The 21,370-nt window shown below is 42.6% G+C and overlaps 1 protein-coding gene and 1 non-coding gene across 2 annotated transcripts in view; both read left to right on the forward strand.

Moving 5' to 3' along the window:
* TACR3 (tachykinin receptor 3) overlaps positions 1-3,639 on the forward strand; it is a 31,170-nt gene extending 27,531 nt beyond the window's left edge. Inside the window, 5 exon segments of the mRNA XM_033160957.1 lie at positions 2,939-2,976; positions 2,979-3,089; positions 3,092-3,139; positions 3,142-3,293; positions 3,440-3,639. Of these exon segments, the coding sequence (XP_033016848.1) occupies positions 2,939-2,976; positions 2,979-3,089; positions 3,092-3,139; positions 3,142-3,251 (307 nt within the window). The 3' untranslated portion in view covers positions 3,252-3,293; positions 3,440-3,639.
* Positions 3,640-19,399: 15,760 nt separating this feature from the next.
* On the forward strand, positions 19,400-19,471 carry TRNAA-UGC. Its single transcript has one exon. It is a non-coding gene; the product is annotated as a tRNA-Ala (tRNA).
* Positions 19,472-21,370: the final 1,899 nt, after the last annotated feature.

The raw sequence follows: 21,370 nt of genomic DNA on the forward strand, positions 1-21,370 counted from the left end.
TCACATTTTCAAATCAAGATATCCTCCTACTTTTCCTTGAATCTTGCGGTACTTTATATTTCAAGCATAAGACTCCTTCAAACAGAGGGCAGGCCTCTGCAAAGTAGAGCACATGATGACCTTGGTTTCTTGAGTCTTCTTTCTGCCTGATACAGTACATTCTAGGGAGGAGATTCCACTAGAGCCCACTGAATGATAAAGTAGCTTTGAATTTGCTAGACAGAATCTGATTCATGTTGTTTCACACTATCACCACTTCCCTTCTGTCTACATAATGAGTAGGAACTGCATGCCTACAGGTGAAACTCGAAAAATTAGAATATTGTGGAAAGGGTCATTTATTTCAGTAATTCAACTTAAAAGGTGAAACTAATATATGAGATATACTCATGACATGCAAAGTGAGATATGTCGAGCCTTTATTTGTTATAATTGTGATGATTATGGCGTACAGCTGATGAGAACCCCAAATTAACAATTTCAACTTTGGGGTTTTCATCAGCTGTATGCCATAATCATCACAATTATAACAAACAAAGGATTGACATATCTCACTTTGCATGTCATGAGTCTATCTCATATATTAAACTCCAGTAGCTAATGAAAACAAATGCTTACATAAATGGACTTTTCCACGATATTCTAATTTTTCGAGTTTCACCTGTATTTCATAGAACTCAGGTGGAATCTACACACATATAAAAACTGTTCTGAAAATGCTTTTTGTAAGCATTTTTTAAAATACATTGAATTTTCCATACAGCTCACCATTGCCGTCTAGCGTCACATTGCATATTGCACTTAAAACACACTTAAAACATTTTATTTGCAGCTGTATAGCTGAATCCTCAGACATGGAGTGGCATTGCCATCTTTTTGGGGGGAACCTGCACATCTGACACTTGGAAATTCAGCAGATTTGCTCAACATGACACCTAAAATGCTATCTATCCACTGCAGTGCGGCAGGGAGTGATGGGTATTAACTTGAGAAATCAAAATTCAAATTTGTCTTCAACTGTGAAATGTATCTTCTACTCTGATCTACTTCATAGGCTTGTTATGAAGCTGAAATGCTCCTTTGACGTAGAATATATAAATGTTACAAACAAATTGACTTCACCAGTTGACTTCCTGCCTGCCATGAGTTTTTAATGGCATGATAGCACATTTTGCTTTAGTCATACTGTTAAATGCCAATGAGGAATGGATTGAATTGTTTTTTTAATTAGCAACCCTTCATGACTGAGCCTGATTACACCTTAAAGACTAACAGATTTACAAGCATATGCCACAATAATCTGTTCATCAATATGGTGCTACAAGATTCCGCCTTGTGTTTACTGTAGCAGACTAACACGGCTTCCCTCACCCCTGCGATATTATGCAAGATGCAATGGATCGCAAGATATGTAGATGTTGAACTTGGAATGCAAAATGAAGTAGCAGAAAACATAATTTACTTTCTGCTCCCTTCAACCTTAAATGTGAACTATGCTTTTCGATTCATCTGTTAGCCACTGGTCTGCTTTTTAATTCTCATCTGACTTTGATTCACCTGCTTGAACTCAAACAAAGCATTTTGCCTCTGGTGGCTATAGGAACACTTCAGCTAAACTATATTTCTCAACTTGTTTCAGTCTCAAAACATATGAATGGCATTATTAATACAGAAAATAATGCGTTTGTCCCTGCCCAGAGCTTCTGTTATTGCCTACATCTGTAAACATAGAATCAAACATACACAGTTTATAATCCTTTGACTTTTATCAGCACGTCTTTACAGATAACTGACTTAAGCCTTTATTGCAGGGGAGAAGCTAACCTGATTGTAGCTGGACTTCATGCAAAAATCACAGGGTGGTTTACAATATAAAAGCACCAAAAGCATACCGTAACAACAAACAAAAACAATACCTCCGCTTAAAAGGCTATAGATTGTTTAATTAGCTTGGAAGGAAAATAATGTTTTTGCCTGGCACTTAAAGATATATAATGAAGATCCAGGCGAGCTTCCCTAGGAAGAGCATTCCACAAGTGGAAAGCCACCACAGAAAAGGCCTGTCCTTGTTTTGCCACTTTCTAGACCTCCTGTGGAGGAGGTACGCGAAGAAGGGTCTCAGATGATGATCACAGGGTCCAGGTCACATAACTAGGCAGACAGACACCTGGAGCCCTGGCATGCATCCAAAGAAATTGAATTTATTAAAGCTTATTGCAAGTTTATACCAGGAAACAGGCAATTTAGAAGTAAATTGAATAATCAAGTTAAAAGCTTGAAGCTAAGAAACTCATTGGTTAGCTTCACAGAATTGTTTCTTGAAGACTTTTCTGTGGTGACAGACTAATCAAAAACAGTTGACCTGTGGAGGTGACTGCCAGCCAGGGATCCTATGCTCTCCTGTCCAGCACAAGGGCAGGAGACCAAGTCCAAGAGATCACACGTACCTCATATTTATACAGTTCTTAAGACACTGGGGTTCCTTAAAAGCTAATGATAGACACTTCAGTATCTAATTGGTTCACCTAATTTCCATCTTTTCCTTAGTGTCTGGCACTCTAGATGTCTTCCACAAGTACACCCCAGATGTCCTGCGCATGTCATGTTCATTTCTCAAATATGCTAACAGGTCCCTAGATGTTTAACTCCCATTTATGAGTGTGCATGTGACATGTAAACACCATCCATTGAAGAGTGCCTTCTCAGTTAAACACTTCCTTGTTCCCTAATACGTCCCTTTGTGCTGCTTGTTCCCCTTTTTCCATTCCCCCTTCGTCCCACAAGCCTGATCACATTTTCCGCCATAGTAACTGTACTACATGTTGAAATGCCTCCACCTCTCCCCACGATTTAGGCGCCTAAGCTTGCAACATTATGCTGTTTGATATCTCCTGCAGTGCAAATACATGGCGGGGTGACTGGGTTTCTTTGCTTTCAGGTTCAGAGCTGGTTTCAAGAGAGCTTTCCAGTGGTGTCCTTCATCGAAGTATCTAGTTATGATGAACTGGAACTCAAGACGACCAGGTTCCACCCTACCAGGCAAAGTAGCCTGTACACAGTTTCCAGAATGGAATCCAGCATGTCGGTGGTGTTGACCCCAGCGATGGAGAAACCACCAAGTCTAGCCGCAAGAAAAGAGCTCTTCACAGGAACCCAGCTTCAATGGTTGCTCACATAGGAGCTCCAAAGCCATGTCAACAGCATCGAGTTACATCAACTCCCCATATACATCGGTGGACGAGTACTCCTAAAGTCTTAGGTGGATGTGGGAGAAAGGAGTATTGCTCATAGGACAATGCTATGTTACTTAGAACAGGCATGGCCAAACTTGGCCCTCCAGATGTTTTGGGACTACAATTCCCATCATCCCTAGCTAACAGGACCAGTGGTCAGGGATGATGGGAATTGTAGTCCCAAAACTTCTGGAGGGCCAAGTTGGCCATGCCTGCCTTAGAACTAAACATCCAAACTTCTGGAAGGCAACTAAGCTACAGATCCCGAGCACTGATTGCATGTGTGTGTGCATAAATATGTTGTCATCATAAGCCTTCTTGAGCTCAACTTGTCTCTGTGCTTTGGAAAATACAATGCTGACATGATACCTGTTTACATCAGTCTAATGGCACAGTGCCATATTGTAAAATGTAAAATGGAACGTTTGGTTTTTTTTTAAAAAAAAAAATATGGGCTGAATCCGGAGCAAATTGGATTCCACTGAAATCCATGTGAGAAGTTAGTCATAGCTAACTTAAGTCCCACTGATTTCAATGAGAGCTAAAAGTGCAACTACCTTGTTTTGGTTCCAATCCAGTTCATCTGGTTCCAATCCGTGTGACATGCAGATATTTAATTTGCAATTAAGGCAACAGGTGGCTCTTCTCTAACTTGCTGACTTGTAAATGCTACCATTTACAATGGCACAAAACCTCTACCAGCATTTGGTTCAGTTTTACTATTCAATTTGATGGGCGAGAACTTTTTTTAAAAAAAAATGGTTAAAATTGTTCGAGAAGCAGATTTTGCTAATCTTCCACCTAGCATTGTTGGATGGATCTAGACTTCACTATGTAGCTGGGAGACAGCTAACCTTTCAAGAGAAGGGCTTCTGTATAGGGCTAGCGGGTTCCTACCTCATCACCTACTCCCTACTTCAGATAATGACATTGATGCCAATGCTGATTAATTTTATTTCTATGCCACCATTCCTCTTGACAGAGTGGGGAACAGTGTAACAAGTCCAGCAACTGTACGATGTGATTCAAAATAAAAAGCACAACTAAAATAATGACATCCTACATCAGTCCCATTTGCTACAGTGGAAGGAAGGAAGGGTGGAAGGACGGACCAAGCTTCATTTCATACAGAAGTCAGAGGCTTCTACATGCACATTTACATATGCATATCTCTCTAACCAGACAAGCAAGATAATTCCAGCTGGGCAAAAGCACTACAGTATTTATTTATTTATTTATTTATTATTTATTTATTTATTTAATATTTAGATGCCACTGTATCATAAGGATATATCACAGTGTTTACAACAATATAAAAACATAAATCAAACAATAAAACCATTAAAAGTGAACCTTTTTATTAAGTTTCAGAATTTACGAATTCTTTTAAACAACACTCATATCCATTGACTTCCCAGCCACCCTTCCATGGTGGTTTGTGAGGTTTTTTAATCGTAGAAAGCTACTATATCAAAACCCTCCAAGTGTCCCTATTTCCAGGGATGTCCCTGATTTAGAGAAGCCGTCCCGGTTTCTGATTTGATCCTGGAATATCCCACTTTTCCTTAGGGTGTCCCTATTTTCATTGGAGGATGTTGGAGGGAATGGAGTTATCTGACCCTTGAGCCATCTGAAGGCAATCCCATATAGGGAAGGTTTTTTAATGTTTAATATTTTATTACGTTATTTATATATTTGGAATCTGCCCAGAATGGCTGAGGCAACTCAGTAAGATGTGTGGGTCATAAATAGTAAAAATTATCATTATGGAATGGGGTGTCCCTATTTTCATCAGAGAAATGTTGGAGGGTATGCTATATTACTTAATCTTACCCATAATATACATTAAGTGGGGGGGTACACTCTTAATTGCCTGCATAGGCCCAGTGGAACAGAAGAGTATTCAGCAGGTGTTTAAAAGTTGCACAGAAGGCGCCTGCCAAAGAAGGGTGCAGGACAGAGTTGCTGAGGGGCATGGCCTAAAAAGGGGGATGTTTCTAGGGGAGCTTTCATGGCCTAGAGTGAGTCCTGAAGGCAAGGCAGAGATGCCTGTAGGGCCACATTAACCCCTGGGTTTCCCACCTCTGAATTACACTGGCTGGCAGTGGTTCTCCAGAACTTCAGGCAGTGGTCTTATCCAACCTTCTTGGAGTTATTGTAAATTGAAGATGCAATGTTCTGCATGCAATTAATGTGTTGTATGACAGCTAAGAGTGGCTGGGGAAACCCAGCCAGATGGGTGGGCTAGAAATAATAAGCTGTTATTATTATTATTATTAGGCTGTGACTTTTGCTGAAAAAAATCCAGGATTTATCAGTCGGTAACTTCATAGCCCCATCCAAGCCAGGATGATGCAAGAAAATGAATAATTCACCTCAATTCCATACCTCATAATTTAATGTCACAGAAACCTTTTTCCAAGAGTTTTCATACCGGAGATAAATGATTACCCAAATGCTCAGGTTGATTTTGAGATTGTATAATATGTGACATGTAAAGGGACAATTGCTAAGGAAATGAAATGCAGTCATAGTTGACCTCAAAGGAGGAACCTTCTCAAAATGAGGGGACTAGTGAAATGGAAGTCGAATATTGAGTCATGCTGCCTTGCCTGCAGATGCTATTGTTCCACCTGGTCTATACAATTTCTGGTGATGGAGGAAGCTTGTCTCCAGAGTTCAATGCAGGGGTTTTTAGGTGGAAAAAAAATATCATCTGGTATCCTTTGTTTAAACAATCATTTCACCTTTCTACTGTTATTGCAACCTAGCTCCCTGGAGAGCCAATCAATAAGCTTTTGGGATCCTCATGACCTCAAGACCTGGCAAGAAGGCCAAGCATAGAGAATCAACCACAGGACTGTACAAAATCAAGAAAGAGTCCTTCATTTCAGCCCAGCCCATCTTTGGTTCACTCCTGAACAGAACATGGAGGTTGATGGAAACAGTCCCATAACAGTGCTCAGTGTCCAAGGAACACTACATTAGAAGGAACTGTGAAGATTGTACAAAAAAATGGAATGTACAGTACATTGCAAGGACATTTTTTTTCTTCACTCAGTTCAAACCAGTTTTGTCTGTACAGGTTTAATATTGTAATATTTTGTAAAGTATATGTCTTTACAAATGTGCAATGGCACGTGATCAAATGTAAAAAAGTAGGGAGAGAAAACGAAACCTGTGTTTGAAAATATTTTCTTGCTGCTGAAATATTACAGAATCAACACCTTGTGTTTCTGCTGCATGCTGGAATTTATTAGAAGAATGTCCCTGCTTTGCTTTGGAGAGATCTGTAATGCTAGATGTCATGGTAACCATGAAAGTCACTTACCAGTGTTCTGCTGTTCAGTTGCTAATTGCTATAGAGATGCACAGTTAAGATGGGGAGGGCCTCGGGACACCATTCAGCCAACTTTAAGGACGTGTTAGGTCCCACTGACAAGTTTAAAACTCTGCTCCAGAAATCACTGGGAATTTAAATGGTATTACTTTACCTGGATTCATTGCCATGGTTTATTGAAGTGCCTAAAATATATTAAACTCTGTGCGGGAATGAAATGAATTCATCCCTGTTCATAAGCTCACACTCTTAAAAAAAAAAAGGTCAAATAAAAGTGGAAAGGGAAAAGATTGTCACTAGCTATGCAAGGGCAAAGTGTGAAGCGTGGGGTCCCCAGATAGAAGCACTGATTTCTACCAATCTTGCCCTTCTCTGAAGCCTCCGGGTGTCAAATCCCATGTGATTCTGGAAGGCCCACCTGACCAAGAACAGGGATGCAGGGGAAGAAAGCAGACACTTTTGTGGCTTCAGCTTACAGAAACGGAAACGGAAAAGTTAAAAATGAGAACCATAATCATCACCACGAATTGGTAAAAGTATCAAGTTAGTCAACAATGAATATCAAGAAGAACTCACAGAGGGGTAGTCTATGAGCGGTAGACTCGTAATCTGGGGAACGGGTTGCGTATCCGCGCCTCCACATGCAGCTGCTGGGTGACCTTGGGCTAGTCCACATTCTTTGAAGTCTCTCAGCCCCACTCACCCCACAGAGTGTTTGTTGTGGGGAGGAAGGGGAAAGGAGAATGTTAGCTGCTTTGAGCCTCCTTCGGGTAGTGATAAAGCGGGATATCAAATCCAAACTCTTCTTCTTCTTCTTCTATAAGAGCCCATGAAGGAGCGCGAAGACAGCAGGATTAGCTGATGGGGCAGTGGGTTGGCTATGCCAATGTGCCTGCTCTTTGCCCCACCCACCCCAGACCATCCTGGTAAGAGGCACAGATGCTGCTGTCATGAGGCCAGTTCCACAACACCAACCAACCCCACCAACCCCTTACCCCTGACATCACCATAGAATACAGCAGTGGAGTCTAGTAGGAGATTAAGTTTTTAAGATTAGAGTGAAAGCAGAGAAAATAGATAAGAAGAGGCAAGGCTGTGAGTAGACTTAAAAGTGAGAAAAGGGGTTAAACTCAATTTGGATTGTGCCAAGGTTTTCCAAATGTGGTAGCTCTTCATGCCTGGTGCTAATACTGTAGTCACTGAGAAGCAAACTATGCTTTTTGCATCACAAGAATATTGGGTTGGATCAAAGGGCAAGTAGTCACAAGCATGTTTCTTTGATTTCAAGGGCCTCTGTTAGTCATGACTAACTTTTCACATTGATCTTAATAGGATACAAGTAATGACTAATTTGCTTTGGATCCAGTCCATTATTTATACCACTTGTCTAAGAACAGCTAGAACAGCCCATTTCCCCAAAACATGAAAGGGTGGTGGTGTCCTAGTACATTTTATTTAAACACTATGAATGTGTAGTACACATTTCCTCCAACCCGGCTTGTGCCCTCCCAGAGTTTTGGACTCCAATTCCCATCATCCCAAGATAGCATGGCCAATGGTCAAGGATGATGGGAGCTGAGATCCGGGCAACATGTGGAAAATTGCCAGGTTATGTAAGACTGTGCAGTGCCCTTTGCTCTGCAGTTCCCAAGACCCTGACAGTCAGCTGGGGGCCAGATAAAGATTTGGCCCCCAGAGTCCAAAAAATTCCACACTCCTGATCCTAGGCCATCATCCTTAGGTAGTTAATGGTCAGAGCTTGCGTCCTTTTATGACCCTGGAGAATCCATTTAGCACTGAGAAACAAACAGTAAAGCAGCTTGAATGTACCTGAAGAGCAGGGAATTCATAGGTCAATTCAAGTTACTCATAACACAGGTTGGAAAGGTTACAGGGGAACTCAAATCAGCCCTGCCTTTTACTTCAAAGGCCACTCTCTGCTGCTTTGTTCAACAAATCAAAGATAGACTTTGGAGGTATATTTCCTCCACCCCCATGGCAATTGTCAGCTTCTTTTTACACTTCATTAGGAGTAATTTCCATAATTACTGACTCAATGAAATGTCACAATACTGTAGAATCATCAATCTGCACACTAGGAAATGAAGTCCTTGCCACTGTGAAGCCCGTGTAGGGATAGTCTGATTTAAAACAAAAACAAAAAAAACCAGGTTTGCAACACGAGAAAGGAGAGCGATCAATTTCTATTTGAAGCTTTCCGGAAAATATTTTTACAGTAAGAATGAAACAGTGTCTCTGGGGTACATATAGGTTCACACAGCAAGGATGCTCTGATGGAGGTGGCCTGGTGAGAACACACCACTGAGCAGGAATTACTTTTTGCACAATCCCCAGGCAGGATCCACACTTCTGAGGAGGTGAGCACCACAGGAAAGCCCACAGAAAAGGCACAGCTGCCAGTGATGTGCTCAGACAAGAACATTTAACATCTTGGCTGTGTATACATCATACATTTAAAGCGCACTGAAGGCACCATGACTGGGAACTGTAGTTTGTTAAGAGAGCTAGGAACTGCTAGCTCTGTAAGGGATAAAACTACAGCTCCCAGCATTCTTTGTACGGTGTGTATGAACTCCAATCCAACTACAGATCCAGCTACTGTACTCCAATCCAAATCCTTTTCTGAATGGGAAAGTCTAATATTATCTTCTAAAGAACTGGCAGTCTCTGATTGACACAGGTTTCTTTGAGACATATACAACCCATGAATAGAAGCCAGTACTGTCATGCCCTGCTCTATCCCGCTAGTGATGTTACTTCTGTAGCAGATGGAACTGATTATGTTAAAGGGGCAGGAGGGATCCTAAAGTGTTTTCTGGGACTGCACAAGGCTACATGGGTAAGCATCAACATGTTGAAACAAGCCCAAAAATCAACTACGGGAACTTTGGTTATACAGTTAAAGATAGCAAAACTGTAAGGAAAGGAGAGTGTTCTCCTTTTGGTGTCTTGGACAGTGTTCTTGAAGTGACTGGCATGAGTTTTGGCCAAACTGCGGGAGGGCAAGTGGAGGTGGGGTGCTGGCGTGCTCGGTCCATGGGGTCACGAAGAGTTGGACATGACTGAACGACTGAACAACAACAACAACAACAAGAAAGGAGAGCAGATGCTTGAAGATGCCCATCCACCTTTAGCACTTGAAGAGCAGGCTGAGCTGGTACACTTTGCTCTTCCAAAGGATTTGGACACAATAAATTGAAAGGGGGATCCTCTGAATCTGCATGATTTACACAGTGCTATTTTTCTAGAAAAAGTGGTGCCAGAATTCATCATAAACACCCTCCCTCGTTCTATTAGAATGGCAATGGTGCCCACTGAGAGGTGCTGGAACTTACATGAGAGGTGCCAGAACTGAATTACGGTTAGTTCCCGCTGGAAAAAAGCCCTGATTTTATATGGAGTCCTCCCTGGGAGGAAATATCATCAAATTAAAGCTTGCGATGGTAGACCACACAATGAAAATAATAGCTTCAGTACTTGTGAGCACCACAAAAACATTGATTCAAGGCATGGGATCCTTCATGAATTTTGCACAGGATTGGCGACAAAACTACCAAAAAAAAAAAACACAAAAAAAACCATAGAATACATTGGTGGATGCAGAGGTGCCCTATGATCTGATGATCCCAAGGGGCAGGTTAATGACTCCTCCAGATGATCAATGCTTTGCCAAGGAGTTTTCTTCTTCCTTAGAGGCAGAACATTTCTGATAAGAATATTATGTTATCTGTGTACTGAAAGGAACATGGTTTTGTATCTGGAAATATCATTATTTCCCCATAGCATGTTCACATTCAGTAAATTTTATGCTGCAAGAAATTTACCCAACGTGCACTTTCTGCAGTTAGGTTGTCAAGCTGAGCTTCATCTTGATTATTTGGGCTTGCCTAAGGGTCAGACCTCAGCAGGTAACCTTTGCTTCCTTGACAAAAATCTGTCAGTCCTGGACTTTTGATATAAATGCATCATAGCACCCTTTGGTACCCTTCGCAGCATAACGATACAGCAAGCTGTGTGTCGAATATATCTGGATGGTGTTATTTTTTTGCAGGAGAGGTGGCTGAAGAAGCTGAAATTGCCTGAAGACTGTGTGCAGCTGGCTGGCTAAAATCAGGCTGGCTCGATTGTTGAGGCCTCCTAAATATAACTTCTTGTGGTCTGGGGTTTTTCGCAAGGTAGAGCAGCTAATCTCTTTGGACAATATGCAGTGAGCTACATCAGTGGGCAAACAGGATTTGCTGTTCCAAATATGAGAGTGGCACGGAGCATCCCTCCTTTGAGAAAAGTGAAGACTAAGAGACATTGGGCTTGGATATTGTCTACAAAGCAGAATGCCATTTTTCTCAACGGTGAATCTGAAGTAACATATTATATGACTTGATTCTGTGAGACCACACACAAGAGAACGTCCTTGAACTATGCGCCACTGAAGAAGACTTTATAAGTCCAAACGCATCTGGCATGTTTCTGAAATACATCTGTACATAGTCTTCATGTTCTGGATTTCAAGGTTTGGAGCAATCATGCTTTGTATTCCACTGCTGTGGTGCAGTTAGTATTTGATTATTGCATAGCTAGGTGATAGAAATATATTATTTATGCATTTATTTAGACCGTGAATTATTCATCTGCATCCAGGGGTTGCTCAGGGATTGCCTCCTCTAGGTCTGCTTTTCTAAATGTGAAAGGCAGCTGAGAAAACACCCTTTAAAAATAAAAAGAGACTATAAAGGATACAGGCAGACTTTCCTCTCACGGCCTCTCGCCTCCTAGTATACGAAACCATATCCATTTTGCCGACATTCATTAGGCACAGAATCAGGAATATCTTCATCTGGAAATCTTCCCTCTGGGGACCTGGGCTCTTCACTTGCACTCTGATTTCAGGGTAATTCCATGACATTTCCATGCTGACTTGTGTAATCAATATAATTGTAGAGTGTTTATTGTTTCACATACCGCACCAGCCTGTGACTGATCATGGAATATTAAGCTCAGTGAAGCTTAGTCCCAAGTAAGAGGCGCATAGACTTGCAGGCATGGATGGAGGAGAAGTTTCATTCACTTCGCACTTAAAGGCAAACCTGCCCTGATTTGCAATTCCTTTAATAATAATTAAAGAAAACCATGAAAACAAAATGCAGCTATCCTTCAAATCTTTGTGAATTTCCTTAAAAATAGCTCAACAAATTTTGTGTTTGGATTTTCACTTTTTTGAAATATGGCAACCCTAGCACAAAAATGCATTTATCAGTGAAAATGCATTAAAATATATTATATTAGAGTAAATGTGCTTTGCAGAAATGTGTGCTTCAAGCAAAATCACATCCAAATGTATCTTATGGTTTTAATTATCTGTACTTTAATAGATCTGTTTTTCATATTGTTTTAATTAAAGTCTGGTTATTTTTTAAATGATTCTCTTTTATATACTTTTAGCTTTCTGTATTTTATCCATCTTTTTAAAATTTATGCAAGCTGACTTGAGTCTAGGGAAAAAGGTTGTTGCTGGTATCCATCTGTCTCAAGAGAGAATGGAGTGCATCTGTGCGGGTGAAGTCAATGAAGTGACTTCCCTGGGGCACAAGGCCGGACAGTTTGTTTGGAGGTCGCTGATGTGGTCCAAAGGAAACGAAAGCAATCCATTTGGCACCAGCTTGGCTGCAGGAGTGCCGGAGAGGAAGGCATACAAGGCTCCATCCAACCGTCTTAGGGACTTTGGATTTGTGTAGGTCTTACTCCTTTGCCTTTTCTTCTCCCGAAGATATCCCACAAGGCAGCTGAGCTTCGGGTCAGAGTTTTCCTTCTCCTAGATGGGCTACCTTCCCAGGTTGATGGGCTTCTGCACATGCAGAAACTGCCTTCTTGAACATTGGTCTCGTCCACTCAATCTACTGGAGCCTGTCTTCAATGCAAGGAAAGTCCCTAAGTCACCAAGGGTTTGAGATCCATCGGCTACCCTTACCTGGTTTAGCAGCCAGTTGAATCCACTCCTAGGGTGTGGCCATATCGCATGCTGGCAGCTTCTAGGAGCCACAGGTGAGAGCTGAGTGGTGGGGCGGCGGAGGAACCAAAGGTGGACAACTTATGCCAGAAGGAGCATGATGTGTCCCACACCAGAGATGCTACCTTCCCCTAACACCAAATAAGAAAGAAAGAAGGGAGGGAGGGAAAAAGTAATTAGGATAATCTACACAAACAATACCTGTGAATTTCCATAAGGGCTATCTTTAAAAAAAAAGGAAAACTGATGTGCACGTGTGGAGAATTGAACTGTTGGTACAATTTGCTTCAGCTGCTCAGTGGATTTTAGAGTAAGCAGCCCAGCCTGCAACAAGCATCTCCATACCCCACCCCATCCCACCCCACTGCCTGGTACCCTAGACAATTTCAGTTCCCCACTCCTAAATCCAGCCATGGAGTTGGGAAGCACAGGTTCAAATCCCAGTTCTGTCAGAAGGCTTACTGGGTACCTTCAGCTAAGTCATCATTTCTCAAGAGTAATTCTGTTATGCTTTCCTTGGCAGATGCCGATTTCAAATGTAACTGCCTTTGACTAAATTCCCCTCTTGTACACAGAACAACAAAGAATCTTGTGGCATCTTAAAGACCAGCACACTTATATGGCATAAGTTTTTTTGTAGACTGCAAGCAGATGCATGAAGTCTTATCCTGGGTTGCAGAGGTGTGTATACACATAAGCGCAGGGATTGTGAACAGCAGCCACATAATGAATTCTAATTCAGTAGCTTAACATTGCCATCTTCCCGATAAGCTCCTTTGTTCAAGAATGGCTCTTCATGAGGACTTAAAACAGATTCACTCACTGATGGAGTAATTTGTAGAACTGAATTTAAGACTGGAAATATGAGAAGCCGAGAGAAGCCAAAGTTGACGGATTCGTCAATCTCTAATGTCAACTAGAAGGGGAACCATGTTGACTTGGTGTTATCTAGCAGCAGCACATTAAGAAATGTTCTGTTTAAAGGCTAAGTTTAGCATATGTATTCATTTTAGTGTGAGCAGTCCCTGTTAAAAGCTCAGTGAACCATCGGTGTGGAAATGACAAATCCCGCTTCTCCAGAAACGGTGTGAAAGAAATAGAAAGAGGTTTACATTCCCCTTGAGCAGCAACAGAAATGTGGATAGATTCCTTTTGCACAACAGAACATTTTTATTTTATTTTGATTTATTGTTGCAGTTAAATCCATCCTTTTCCTCCAAGGACCTCAAGGTGGCGTAAACAGCTCTCCCCCTCCCCACAACAACCCTGTGAGGTAGATTAAGCTGAGAGGCAGTGACTGGTCCAAGGTCTTGTAGTGAGTTTCATTGCGAAGTGGACACAAGAACCTCTGACCTCCCAGGTCCTTGTCTGATGCGCAGACCACTATACCTGCTCCCTGCCTTGCAGACATTTCCCACCTGGCCTGTGAGGCTGGCACCCCGAATGACTTCAGCTACAAAAGCTGAGACACTTGGGCTGGGATATTGTTTAGGAGATTTTACTGGGGTTTTTATGTGTGCTGTTACTGATATTATTATTTTTGTTTCTTTGCTTTTAGTACTTATTATGATTTATTGGAAATTGTTCAATTTTTTCAAGTACTTTTTGATGTTTTATTTATTGCTCAAGACTAATTTTTATGTTTGTAGTTATGTGTTGTTTTTTGTAAGCTGCCTTGGGCATCGTTTTAACTATGGAAAGGCGGCATACACATAAATTGTTATATGATGTATGTATGTATGTATGTATCACACTGGCTTTTTAGGGAACACAACTGTGGCCACAGGGCACAATTAAGGACACAATAAAGGACAGCGTATGAGGCTCTGAACAACTCCAAGGGCTTAACTACTCTACTCCAGTCAGTCCCTCCAGGCTCCCAATTTTCCACCCATTTCTTCATATACCATCTATACAGAATAATCAAAAGTTTATAGACTTTAAAATGGCCAATAATTAATCTCACTAGATGCCACTGTTTTTAGCTAAATTATACATATACAAATTAATATTGCCAGCAATGTGAAGAATACATTAAATAAACAGGTAATATTTTGTTATCAATTATGAAGAAGAAGAAGAAGAACATTATTATCCTTGGAGGTTATTGCATTAGATTCCTCCCTAGCAAATGCTTTCTCTAGGGGAAGTGAGAGAAAGGAGAGTGGGGGAGAGAATGTGAAATCTCAGGGCATCAGGCAGGATAATTCCCACATCCTGATCTTTCAAAGTGCTTGCACCAGCACATTAAGTCCTTGCGAGTGAGGGAAAACAATAACACTGCATCCTGAGACTTGCCTACTTGATTTATGAGAGATTTCTGTAGCTAAAGTAAAAAAAAAAAAGGGGGGGGGGTGGGGACCCATTCACTCTTTGTATGTTTATTACTTATCTGCTTGAATCTAGTGTTAAAAAAGCAAGGAACCCATTCAAAATGATTTAAATACATATCAATATTCTGAAATATTAGTGCAAAGCACACTACCATATTCCATAGATGCAAATACCCTGTTCAGTCATTATCATAATGTGGAAATTCCCCATGGGAGGGGTTGACCCTGCTAACTCTGCCCCATCACTGGCGGTGGAGGTTTGTGTTGTTGTTATTTTAAGGGACGTTTGGTATCGGAAACTCTAATATAGATGAACGGTTTCTCCGTTTCACCAAACATGACCACAGCTGGCTTCTTAACAGAGAAACAGCCTGGAAATGACTGAAAGGAGGCTGGGAAAATAAATAAATCCTTAATATCTGCTCTCAATCCCTCTCTTCTCAAACAGCTTGATTGCTTGACATTTCAGCTGACCTGTAAGCCATAAAAACAAGATCCGGTGGGCAGAGTGGATGATTTAGACACCTTTCAAAACAAAACCAGCAGCAAACCAAGCCTTAAAGAACAACAATGGGGATTGATTTTAAAATTGGTTCTGTTTTGTTCTTTTTAAGGGAATTGTGTGATTTGTCACAACAGAAGCAGCCACAAACAAGTTTACCTCACAACTTACAGCCACAGACCTTGGTCTGCAGTGATCCAGGAAAGCTGGCCATTAAGTAAGCTGTTGCACCTGTGGAGTTGTAATTATTATTATTATTATTATTATTATTATTATTATTATTATTTATATAATTTATTTATACCCTGCCCATCTGGCTGGGTTTCCCCAGCTGCTCTGGGCGGCTTCCAGCAGAATATTAAAATACAATGATTCATCAAATATTAAAAGCTTCCCTAAACAGGGCTGCCTTCAGGTGTCTTCTAAAAGTCTGATAGTTGTTTATTTCTTTGACATCTGATGAGAGGGCGTTCCACAGGGCAGGCGCCACTACCGAGAAGCCCTCTGCCTGGTTCCCTGTAACCTCACTTCTTACAGTGAGGGAACCGCCAGAAGGCCCTCAGAGCTGGACCTCAGTGTCCGGGCAGAATGATGGGGGTTGAGACGCTCCTTCAGGTATACTGGGCTGAGGCCATTTAGGGCTTTAAAGGTCAGCACCAACACTTTGAATTGTGCCCGGAAACGTACTGGGAGCCAATGTAGGTCTTTTCAAGACCAGTGTTATGTGGTCTCGGCAGCCACTCCCAGTCTAGCTGCCGCATTCTGGATTAGTTGCAGTTTCCAGGTCACCTTCAAAGGTAGCCCCAAGTAGAGCGCATTGCAGTAGTCCAAGTGGGAGATAACCAGGGCATGCACCACTCTGGCAAGATAGTCCACGGGCAGGTAGGGTCTCAGCCTGCGTACCAGATAGAGCTGGTAGACAGCTGCTCTGGATACAGAATTAACCTGCGCCTCCATGGACAGCTGTGAGTCCAAAATGACTCCCAGGCTGCGCACCTGGTCCTTCAGAGGCACAGTTACCCTATTCAGGACCAGGAAGTCCCCCACACCTGCCCGCCTCCTGTCCCCAAAAAACAGTACTTCTTTCTTGTCATGATTCAATCTCAATCTGTTGGCTGCCATCCGTGGGAGATCTAGTCCAACATAAGCTGACCTACATCTTAGGTGCTGATAAGAACCAAGAAAAGTACATAGAGGGAAATAATATCACAGCACAGGAGATCCCAGTGGCGGAATCTCAAAAACAGGTTCTCCGTGACATTAATCTCACCTAATTTAAAACAGCCAGAAGCATAAGGACCAAGGCTGCAAATGCTTGTCTGGCAACAAGGGGACTTGATGGAGCAATTTAGCCACTGCTCTTTCTGTCCAGGGAGCAGGAGAAAATGTACCAAGATGGTGCAGCAAAGAGGCCCAGATGGGACCCGATGCTGTCTTTTGAGGGCAGCAAGTCTGGCTCAGGATTCAGAATGCTGGCCCAGCTCTGTCCCTCCCACAGCTTCAGAAGACTCAATTTTCAGCGTCTCCACTGATCTGCCCTCCTACTGTGTGGGACGGTGCACTGCAATGCTCCTCACCAGCGGGGCTCCTCTTGTGATGGATGAGCTCTCCTGCTGGCAGCAGAACTGAACTGTGCATTTCAGAAGGATACCTCCACCTCATGCAAACGCCCTCCAGCATTTGGGGAATGGGAATTGGGAAATGTTGAATGCTTCTACTACACATAAGCCTGTGTAACAAACCACCCAAGCCTGCTATACCCAAGGGGAAGCAGCTTTGGGGTTGAGCGATCAGAAGAGAGAACCAAGAAGATGTTTCATCCTTTGCCCATATCCTGCGTCTCTCCTCCAAATCACCTACACCCACTCCATCAGCTCACCAAATCAGGTTTACAATGCCTCTCATCTGCTACATTGGGTTGTTGTGAGGATAAACAGAGGGGAGAGGAAGTGTTTACACCACACTGAGCTCCTTGGGTGGAGTACGAATGTAAAAACAACTATTTCCAAAGAACAAGAACATATCTGTACTTCATGAACATGAAGCACAACATCTTGCACAGAATGTACCATCAAATTCCTTTATGTTGTCTCAATATGCATTGTGTCTATTTTTAGCTTACCTTTAGAACTTGGAAACTTCAAAGTTTGCCTAAGTATGTAGAAGTGAATGAATCATGCCCTCCTAATAATAAGCTTTGCATTTGTGGCTATTGTTGACTAGTATTTTTCCCCCTTTCTCTTCCGTAATTTCAGAGAGAGTTGAATCAATCAATGAGCCATTGTTAGTATGCAAAATATCATGCAGACACCAAGTCATTTGGTATATGTTTATGTATGAAGTATAGCAGGTTTGAGGAAGGACCTTTGCTTAGCAGTAGATCACAAGATTTGCAATGCAAAAGAGGCAGGTTTCAATCCTTGGCATCTGCAGTTAAAAGCTAAGTCCAGTCACATTCAAAGATGAGTAGCGTTGTGGCCAGATGATAGCCATAACCATGTGATCTGGCAGCTGGCTGGGTCAGGGTGGGGCTGCTTGCTGGTGATTGGCCAGCACCGGCAGGTAACGCAGGGGCATTAGCTAGGGGGTGGACCTGGCTGGCCAATGAGCACCAGCCAGGCCCACTTCCAGGGGAATAAATTGTGGCCCCACATGGCTCTCCCCCTCAACCACCCATTTTTTCACCAGATCTCCCTCACTCCCTTAAATTAATTGCTTTTACTTATGCTACGACTATGGACATTTTTGGCTGCTGTATTCAGGGCCGGGCAGGAATATTTCCACTTGGCAAACTGACACCAGCCATTTGGTTTTCACCTACCTCATAGCAAGCATCACAACTTTGTGAGGTTAGGCATTGGGTAAGCCTTGGCTGGGCTGAAAAGGAGGTTGTAGCCTCTGCCTGCCCAGGGGCGTACCCAGGATCAAAACGGGGGGGGGGGAGCCATGGTCGTTCAGGTTCAAAAACAAAAACAGCTTTAAAAAAAACAGCTTCAAAAAACAGAAAAACTTTCCCCCCCAAACAGAAAGCCCCAAATGGCTGAAAAACTCAGTTTCCTAGGATCCTCAGTCCTTGCAAAGGAACTACTCACCATGCAAGGGAACTCAGTCTGCCAAGCTCCCTTGCAACGATGAATCCCGGCAACGATGAATTCGCCCCCTGACACTGCCCAAGTCTCAGCCTGCATCCCCATTTGACCAAGCAGGGTGCAGACTAGGATCCGGTCTCTGATAGGCACACCAGCTCTTTGTCAGAAGGAGGGGGAAACAGCCGTCGCAACACACACACACACACACACACAGAGAGAGAGAGAGAGAGAGAGAGAGAGAGAGGCCAACTGTTCCTTGGCAAGAGCGGAAGAGCTCAATTGTTATTGAGATTTTGGAAAGGGGAGAAAGACCAGTCTTGAGCTTTTTTTTTCCTTTTCGGCTGCCGATAACCATTTAATTTTTTTTTGCTTCGGGGGGCAGCTGCCCCCCTGCCCCCCCTGAGTATGCCCATGTGCCTGCCCCTCCTTGGGTAAGGGTATCATGTTAAAAGAATCCGGGAGGAGTGGCTTCTATCCAATGCCCAGGAACATAGCACTCCTCTGGCAGGGATCCCTCAGAGGGGATCTCAAGTTGAGTTTGCCCTTAGATGCACTCCCAGAAGGCAGGCTGGAATGGAATAATGTGGCTTCCCCCAATGCCTATGCTAAACCGTTCACATCTGTAACCAATAAAAGTTGTGGTCTCTTTTACTCTAAAAATATATGCTGTTGTCCTGCCTGGTTAATTGCTCTCTGGGAACTGAGGGGTCAGGGGATCTTGGCACGCAATGGAAAAGACATTTGCCCAAGTCTTAGGGAGCCACTTCAGGAACAGATAATACTGGGACAAACAGCCTGAACTGAAATGAAGCAGATTAACTTTGCTTGCTGTCACTGAGGCTATTGCCAAGCTTACTGTAAAATACGACTTTGGGGAAGGGCTGTAGCTCAGTGGTAGAGCATCTGCTTTGCATGCAGAAGGTCCCAGGTTCAATCCCTGGCAACTCCAGGTAGGGCTGGGAGAAATCTGAAGCCCTGGAAAGCTGCTACCAGTCAGTGTAGGTAGTTCTGAGCTAGATGGACCAATGTGTGAGGCAGCTTTGTAAGTTCCTGTGATACACACATAAGCTTGTCAACACCCTTTTCCATGAACTCTGACACTTTTTCCAGAACAACTCTAGTAATAACCTTCCCTTCTGCTCGCAGTTCTTTGTCCCCAAGCAAATACGTGCAAGTATGGCTGAGGCAGGAACAGTTGATGGGCTTGTTGATCTTACTGTGAGTTTGGAAGTGGCATATGCATTCTCATTCCTTGCATACCAGGCAATATAGTGGTGATGATGGTAAGAGAAGGCTCCAGATCTGAGTGGAACAGAAAGTATTGCATTCCAGTCCTAAATATATTTACTTCAGAATAAAAGTCTATAACCTTGCATACAGAGCAAACAGCATCCACTAAACATCGGATGGAACAGCAAGGCTGTGCTCCTTCTCAACATACTTGCCACAATGTTTAAAAGACTACTTCATATAAATTTTGTTAGCATCCATCTGTCTCAGAAGACAATGCGCAGTCCCTTTCGGGAATTATAGGGCCAGAGCTACCCAAACTGTATAGAAATTTATTCATGTATGCGACTACAGCGGCAAGAATGCTATTTGCCCCAAAAAATGGAAAGAAGAAGAAGAAGTCCCGACAAAAGAAAAATGGATAGCAAAAACTTATGGAATATGCAGAAATGGGAAAACTTACCGGAAAAAATAAGAAATCAAGATAACAAACTTTTAAATAAAAGAATGGAAATGGTTTATTGAATATTTACAAACAGACTATAAACAGATAAGAACATTGGCAGGAATAACCTGCAGTTTTATAAGAGTACAGTGGTACCTCTGGTTACGAACGGGATCCGTCCCGGAGCCCCGTTCGTAACCTGAAAGGTCCGCAACTTGAAGCGCCGGGTCTGCGCATGTGCACGACACAATTTGGCACTTCTGCGCATGCACATGACATTATTTTGCACAATTCCGCATGCGCGAACCACCAAACCTGGAAGTAACCCGTTCCGGTACTTCCAGGTTCGGCGCATTCGTCACCCATAACAAACGCAACACGCAGCGTTTGTAACACGAGGTACGACTGTATATATTTAATGTAGATGAATAAATGAATAAGTTAAATTAATTTGGAATATGCAGGAAATATAAAAAATAAATTTAAGGAACCACAGAAAGAGGGGGAAGGAAGTTGAACTTTGAAATGTTAGAATGATTGTAAAACTATTGAAATGCATATAACTGAAAATCATAAATATTTTTTTTAAAGAAGAGGCGGAGGAGGAAGAGGAAGAAGAAGAAGAAGAAGAGGAAGAGGAAGAGGAAGACAATGCAGTGCACCTCCACTGAAGAATCACAGCTCCTGAAGTGACCTCCCCAGGGAGCAAGTCTGGGCAGTGTGTATGGAAGTCTTCAATTAACTCTCAGTGACCTTTTCCTGAACTGACTCCGTTGAGCTGGTTCTCACCATGCCTATGGCTCCACGTAGACGGTCACAGAAGGCTTAGAGGACACCAGCCAAGAAGCTGGTCAATAATGATACTGCTCTTGCGAAAATAACTCCACTTGTCAGAGTTACCCCTAAGATCCTGACAACTCTAAAAATCACTGGATTAGAGAAAGTGTGTTTATATGTGCTGCCCTGGTTATAAATTCAATAAATAGGTATAACAAATAATAAACAAATAGGTTTCAAGGATCTACAGAAGCCCAGGGTGTCTCAAAAAGAACAAGTGAAGCCAGGGTCATTCCATGAGGTGGACTGTCATGGACAGCAGAATCCCACAGGCCAGCACCCCACAGCCACCCCACCCACCCCTGCCATCACCGCCGTTGTCATGCTGCAGCAACG

The sequence above is a fragment of the Lacerta agilis genome, chromosome 9 (assembly GCF_009819535.1).
Source record: "Lacerta agilis isolate rLacAgi1 chromosome 9, rLacAgi1.pri, whole genome shotgun sequence".
NCBI classification, from domain to species: domain Eukaryota; kingdom Metazoa; phylum Chordata; class Lepidosauria; order Squamata; family Lacertidae; genus Lacerta; species Lacerta agilis.